Raw genomic sequence first — 7,500 nt, forward strand, 5'->3', positions numbered from 1 at the left:
CGCAAAGTTCGGCTATTTTTGATGTTTCGTTAAAAAAAAATCCAGAGCAGTGAAGCTCGTTGTTTGTGAAAGTTTGATGAAATGCTGCAGTCTAAATTACCTGAAAACTTACAAGAAAAAAAGTCCAAATTACCAGAAAAACAACCAAAATCACAAGAAAAAAGTCCAATCACCAGAATAAATCTATAAATTGTGCATCAGGATATCATGTTGGAAGTGTTAATAATGCTGTTTTTTTCTGTTTGGTTCAGAAACATGTTTCTCAGTGCAGCTTGTTGTTTGTGTGTGTTTGATAAAATGTTGCAAAATGTTTGCTATCAGTTCAGTCTGACTGATGGTTTGTTGGTCAGTCTGAGGCTTTGACTCTCTTTGTGGAGAAATAAAAAGACTGAAGTCACATGAAAACACTGAGAAGTTTCTCTGATTGGACAAAACAATTCTGGATTGAATTACATTTTTTGGACGTGGTATCAATACTCATATCACACAATGATTAAAATCACAATAATATGATATCGTGGCTCAAGTATCAGGATGAAATCGTATCGTGGGCGGAGAAGCTGATTCACTCCTCTAGAAAACAGCGTGTCTGCATTTTAAACATGTTCTCTGTGATGCATGGCCGTGCATGGTGTTTTATAGACCTTACTGCTGCACTAACACCTCTGATCACACTCTTCCCTCATTGTTTCCTTTTTCTGCTGGTCTCTCTGGATAAACCAGACTAGATGATAGTCTCTCTGGATAAACCAGACCTGATGATGGTGTGGTTGAGGGGCGGAGCAGCTAACAGACAGCAGGAGGCTTTAAACGCATATCTGCACATAATTATCCTGCTAGGAGACTCGACACAACGAGACGCTGCTCTGTCTGCAGGATCCTCCAGCTCTCCTGGTCCTGGTCCTGGTCTCTGTCCTGGTCTCTGTCCTGGTCTCTGTCCTGGTCTCTGTCCTGGTCTCTGTCCTAGTCTCTGTCCTGGTCTCTGTCCTGGTCTGGGCCCTCCCTCCTGCTCCTCCTGCCTCTATAATCTTGATGTGAACTCAGTGGTTGTGTAGAGAAACCAGCTAACAGCTGACTTGTAATCAGGCCTGAGAGTGCCGAGTGCTGCCTGTGAGACCTGTGTGAGACCTGGAAGGACTATGATAGACCTGTGAGAGGTCTATGAGAGACCTGATAGACCTGTGATAGACCTGTGATAGACCTGTGAGACCTGTGATAGACCTGTAAGGCCTATGATAGACCTGTAAGGCCTATGATAGACCTGTGTGAGCTGCGAGACCTGTGATAGACCTATGAGAGACCTGTGAGGTCTATGAGAGACCTGAGAGACCTGTGAGACCTGTGAGGTCTATGAGAGACCTGAGAGACCTGTGAGACCTATGATAGACCTGTGAGAGACCTGTGTGAGACCTGGAAGGACTATGATAGACCTGTGAGAGGTCTATGAGAGACCTGATAGACCTGTGATAGGCCTGTGATAGCTGTATGAGACCTGTGAGACCTGTGAGACCTGTAAGAGACCTGTGAGACCTATGATAGACCTGTGATACCTGTGAGAGCTGTAAGAGACCTGTGAGACCTATGATAGACCTGTATGAGAGCTGTGAGACCTATGATAGACCTGTGAGACCTGTGATAGACCTGTGATAGACCTATGATAGACCTGTGAGACCTGATAGAGCTGTATGAGAGCTGTGAGGTCTATGATAGACCTGAGAGAGACCTATGATAGACCTGTGAGACCTGTAAGGCCTATAGTAGACCTGATAGAGCTGTATGTGAGCTGCGAGGCCTTGGCAGTGGGAAGGAGCAGCAGATTAGATCGCTGTTGTTTTTTAGAGGCTGAGGGGGGGAGGGGGGGGGGGGCCGGGCCAAGGCCAATGGGGGAGGAGGGGGAGATTAGCACATAACTGGGCCATGGGTAAACACTCAGCAGCACCGTCCAATCAGCTGCAGCTCCTGCAGCCTTTTGATATGACTAGCCTCCTCTCATCGGCTCATCGTCTCCGCTCCACTGGCCTCGCCTGCACACTCTCACCCACAATACACCACTGCAGCAGCCAAGATCACACAGAGGAGCTCCACGGGGCACCACGGGGCACCACGGGGCACCACGGGGCCACCGGCTGCCACGGCCAATCAGAAACTAGCTAAAACACAGCACAACGGGGCCACCGGCTGCCACGGCCAATCAGAGAGACAGAGAACAGACCTGCAGCCAATCAGAAACTAGCTAAAACAGAGCAGAACAGGGACAGAGGCTGCCACAGCCAATCAGAGACAAGACACGCAGACCTGCAGCCAATCAGAAACTAGCTAAAAACAGACCAGAAACTAGCTGAAAACAGACCAGAAACTAGCTAAAAACAGAGCAGAAACTAGCTAAAAACAGACTAGAAACTAGCTAACAGACCAGAAACTAGCTAAAAACAGAGCAGAAACTAGCTAACAGACCAGAAACTAGCTAAAAACAGACTAGAAACCAGCTGAAAACAGACCAGAGACTAGCTAAAAACAGAGCAGAAACTAGCTAAAAACAGAGCAGAAACTAGCTGAAAACAGAGCAGAAACTAGCTAAAAACAGAGCAGAAACTAGCTAAAAACAGAGCAGAAACTAGCTGAAAACAGAGCAGAAACTAGCTGAAAACAGAGCAGAAACTAGCTGAAAACAGAGCAGAAACTAGCTAAAAACAGAGCAGAAACTAGCTAAAAACAGAGCAGAAACTAGCTGAAAACAGACCAGAAACTAGCTAAAAACAGAGCAGAAACTAGCTAAAAACAGAGCAGAAACTAGCTGAAAACAGACCAGAGACTAGCTAAAAACAGAGCAGAAACTAGCTAAAAACAGAGCACAAACTAGCTAAAAACAGACCAGAAACTAGCTGAAAACAGACCAGAAACTAGCTGAAAACAGACCAGAAACTAGCTAAAAACAGAGCAGAAACTAGCTGAAAACAGAGCAGAAACTAGCTAAAAACAGAGCAGAAACTAGCTAAAAACAGACCAGAAACTAGCTAAAAACAGAGCAGAAACTAGCTGAAAACAGAGCAGAAACTAGCTAAAAACAGAGCAGAAACTAGCTGAAAACAGAGCAGAAACTAGCTGAAAACAGAGCAGAAACTAGCTAAAAACAGACCAGAAACTAGCTGAAAACAGAGCAGAAACTAGCTGAAAACAGAGCAAAAACTAGCTGAAAACGGAGCAGAAACTAGCTAAAAACAGAGCAGAAACTAGCTGAAAACAGAGCAGAAACTAGCTGAAAACAGAGCAGAAACTAGCTGAAAACAGAGCAGAAACTAGCTAAAAACAGAGCAGAAACTAGCTAAAAACAGAGCAGAAACTAGCTAAAAACAGAGCAGAAACTAGTTAAAAACAGAGCAGAAACTAGCTGAAAACAGAGCAGAAACTAGCTAAAAACAGAGCAGAAACTAGCTAAAAACAGAGCAGAAACTAGCTGAAAACAGACCAGAAACTTGCTAAAAACAGACCAGAAACTAGCTAAAAAGAGAGCAGAAACTAGCTGAAAACAGAGCAGAAACTAGCTAAAAACAGAGCAGAAACTAGCTAAAAACAGAGCAGAAACTAGCTGAAAACAGACCAGAAACTAGCTAAAAACAGAGCAGAAACTAGCTGAAAACAGACCACAAACTAGCTGAAAACAGAGCAGAAACTAGTTAAAAACAGAGCAGAAACTAGCTGAAAACAGACCAGAAACTAGCTAAAAACAGACCAGAAACTAGCTGAAAACAGAGCAGAAACTAGCTGAAAACAGAGCAAAAACTAGCTGAAAACGGAGCAGAAACTAGCTAAAAACAGAGCAGAAACTAGCTGAAAACAGAGCAGAAACTAGCTGAAAACAGAGCAGAAACTAGCTAAAAACAGAGCAGAAACTAGCTGAAAACAGAGCAGAAACTAGCTAAAAACAGAGCAGAAACTAGCTAAAAACAGAGCAGAAACTAGTTAAAAACAGAGCAGAAACTAGCTGAAAACAGAGCAGAAACTAGCTAAAAACAGAGCAGAAACTAGCTAAAAACAGAGCAGAAACTAGCTGAAAACAGACCAGAAACTTGCTAAAAACAGACCAGAAACTAGCTAAAAACAGAGCAGAAACTAGCTGAAAACAGAGCAGAAACTAGCTAAAAACAGAGCAGAAACTAGCTAAAAACAGAGCAGAAACTAGCTGAAAACAGACCAGAAACTAGCTAAAAACAGAGCAGAAACTAGCTAAAAACAGAGCAGAAACTAGCTGAAAACAGACCACAAACTAGCTGAAAACAGACCAGAAACTAGCTAAAAACAGAGCAGAAACTAGCTAAAACAGACCAGAAACTAGCTAAAAACAGACCAGAAACTAGCTAAAAACAGACCAGAAACTAGCTAAAAACAGAGCAGAAACTAGCTAAAAACAGAGCAGAAACTAGCTAAAAACAGAGCAGAAACTAGCTGAAAACAGACCAGAAACTAGCTAAAAACAGAGCAGAAACTAGCTAAAAACAGAGCAGAAACTAGCTGAAAACAGACCACAAACTAGCTGAAAACAGAGCAGAAACTAGTTAAAAACAGAGCAGAAACTAGCTGAAAACAGACCAGAAACTAGCTAAAAACAGACCAGAAACTAGCTAAAAACAGAGCAGAAACTAGCTAAAAACAGAGCAGAAACTAGCTAAAAACAGAGCAGAAACTAGCTGAAAACAGAGCAGAAACTAGCTAAAAACAGAGCAGAAACTAGCTAAAAACAGAGCAGAAACTAGCTAAAAACAGAGCAGAAACTAGCTGAAAACAGAGCAGAAACTAGCTGAAAACGGGTGTTTGGAAGGAACCTGCCAACTAGATGATCTATAACGTTAATAATCAATGAATCCATTAATTGCCATGTTTTACACATGTACCAGTATGTGTAAAAACATGCATACAAAATAAAATAAAAGGTTATATATATATATATATATATATATATATATATATATATATATATATATATATATATATATATATATATATATATATATTATATCTGTTGCTGTCAAGAGTCTCCAGCCGAAAAAAGTCAAAATCACAAGAAAGTCTAAATTACCCTAACAAAGGTCAAAATTAGAGTAAAAAGTCAGAAGTTTATTTTTCTGACTTTGTATTAATGCAGCAGAAACTTATGGAAATCAATCTCGTCGCGGATCAATTCCTGGTGGTGACTGAGCCTTTTATCTGCTCTTAGAGTCTGTTTACGCCCTCATCGGCCCAGAATCATTACTGGGTTTTTATTTCATAGCCTTGAATTGTAGTAAAAATATTAATAATTCATGTGGGCGTACAGTATCCAGCAGAAAGACAGGAGATCCTGTTCTCTATGGATTCAGTTCTCCAGTTTACAAGGTCAGAGTGTTTGTGTGAGTGTGTGAGGGTGTCACCGCTCTAACTTCCTGCCTTTGTTCCTTCACGTTTCTATTATTTTACTCCAGATCCGGTCCTCACCTCCAGCTCATTAGAAAGGAACAGCCCATCATTGTTGAGGCTGTCAGAACGCTCAATGCTTCGTTATCTGGATGGAATAATTACAATAATACAGCAGAGAATCGTCAGTTATTATATCGATTCATGCACGCAGTAAGTATCTATATTTAGAGTCGTCCGGAGGCCGTACAGGACTCACTGTTCTTAATATCCTGGAGATAACCGAGTCATATGAAACTAGAACATCTAAGGAGTCTACAGAAGAAGAAAAAAGTCAAAATCACAAGAGAAAATGTCAAAATGACCCCAAAAAAGTCAAAATCACAAGAGAAAATGTCAAAATTACCCCCAAAAAGTCTAAATTAGAACAGAAAATGTCAAAATTACCCCAAAAAGTCAAAATCACAAGAGAAAATGTCAAAATTACCCAAAAAAGTCCAAATCACAAGGGGAAATGTTAAAATTACCCAAAAAAAAGGTCCAAATCACAAGAGGAAATGTTAAAACAAGTCCAAATCACAAAAGAAAATGTCAAAATTACTCAAAAAAGTCCAAATCACAAGAGAAAATGTCAAAATTACCCCAAAAAAGTCCAAATCACAAGAGAAAATGTCAGAATTACCCAAGACAAATCTAAATTACGAGAGACTATGTTAAAATTACCCCCCCCAAAAAAGTCTAAATTACAAGAAAAAAGGTCAAAATGACCAGAAATGAAGTCAAATTTATCAGAAAAGACTGATATCAGGATAAAGTGGCATGGTGACTCAAGTCTGGTGATAAATGGTGATTGACACCTCCAGTAATAAATAATGTGGTTTAGTAGCCGTCCCAGTTAATTTCTGTGTAATTAAAAGTGTGAATGATGGTGAAACGTGTTTGTTAGATGGTGTTTTGGAGAGAGCAGCTGATATAAAAGTGAATAAAGCTTCGTTGGTTCTGCTGCAGACGAGCCTCCACCCTTCAAATTCTACAACAAAAGAGATAAAACAGAGCCAGAAGCTCCAGTTTCCAAGGCAGCTTCATCTAAATAAAGTATTTAAATAATGCAGAGAGTTTCTGCCTGTCATCAGTGTAATATGAGTTATAACACCTGTAGATAATCATCTACAGCTCGTGTTCATTAAGGGGGAAATGAAGCTTCACAGACAGATCTGGAGCTGCACATCATTCTCTCTGCTTATTGAAGGTTTCTCTGATTTATTTCATGCTCGATGCTGATTTATTTACTGATTTTAGTTTGATACGATCAGAACAGGACAGAATAACACGTTTTAACGCTGAGATGATGTTAAAACGGTTTTATTTATATTTTAAGGAACCTGCCGACTCCATTATCTATAACTTTAACCATCAATTCATCCATTAAGTGCCATGTTTTACACATGTACCAGTATGTGTAAAAACATGCATACATGGGCAAAATAAAAGATTATATATATATATATTATATATGTTGTTGTCAAGAGTCTACAGCCGAAAAAAAGTCAAAATCACAAGAAAGTCAGAATTACCCTAAAAAAAGGTCAAAATTACAGGAAAAATAGTCTAAATTATAAGAAAAAAGTTCTTAAATACAAGAAACAAAGTCTAAATTCTAAGAAAAAAGTTCTAAATTACAAGAAAGAAAGTGTAAATTATAAGAAAAAAGTTCTAAATTACAAGAAACAAAATCTAAATTATAAGAAAAAAAGTCTAAATTACAAGAAAAAAAGTGTAAATTATAAGAAAAAAGTCTAAATTATAAGAAAAAAGTCTAAATTACAAGAAAAAAAGTCTAAATTACAAGAAAAAAAGTCTAAATTACAAGAAAAAAGTCTAAATTATAAGAAAAAAGGTCTAAATTATAAGAAAAAAGTCTAAATTACAAGAAAAAAAGTCTAAATTACAAGTAAAAAGTTCTAAATTACAAGAGAGAAAGGAGTTACAAGAGACGCTGAGGAGCGACTCTGAAGTCTGAAAACAAAGATCCAAATCTTTTCTCTCCACAGAGTCGTCTTCCATGACACAACCTGTTGCCTACATTACCCACAATGCACCTCAACTCAACCG

The 7,500-nt window shown here is 39.3% G+C and overlaps 1 protein-coding gene across 1 annotated transcript in view; it reads right to left on the bottom strand.

Annotated features, from left to right (window-relative positions):
* LOC131963164 (bone morphogenetic protein receptor type-2-like) overlaps positions 1-7,500 on the bottom strand; it is a 46,230-nt gene that overhangs the window by 33,313 nt on the left and 5,417 nt on the right. The window contains exon 2 of the mRNA XM_059328318.1: positions 5,648-5,703. Within this exon, the coding sequence (XP_059184301.1) occupies positions 5,648-5,703 (56 nt within the window). The remainder of the gene's footprint in view (positions 1-5,647; positions 5,704-7,500) is intronic.

This window comes from Centropristis striata, chromosome 24 (assembly GCF_030273125.1).
Source record: "Centropristis striata isolate RG_2023a ecotype Rhode Island chromosome 24, C.striata_1.0, whole genome shotgun sequence".
Lineage (NCBI taxonomy): Eukaryota > Metazoa > Chordata > Actinopteri > Perciformes > Serranidae > Centropristis > Centropristis striata.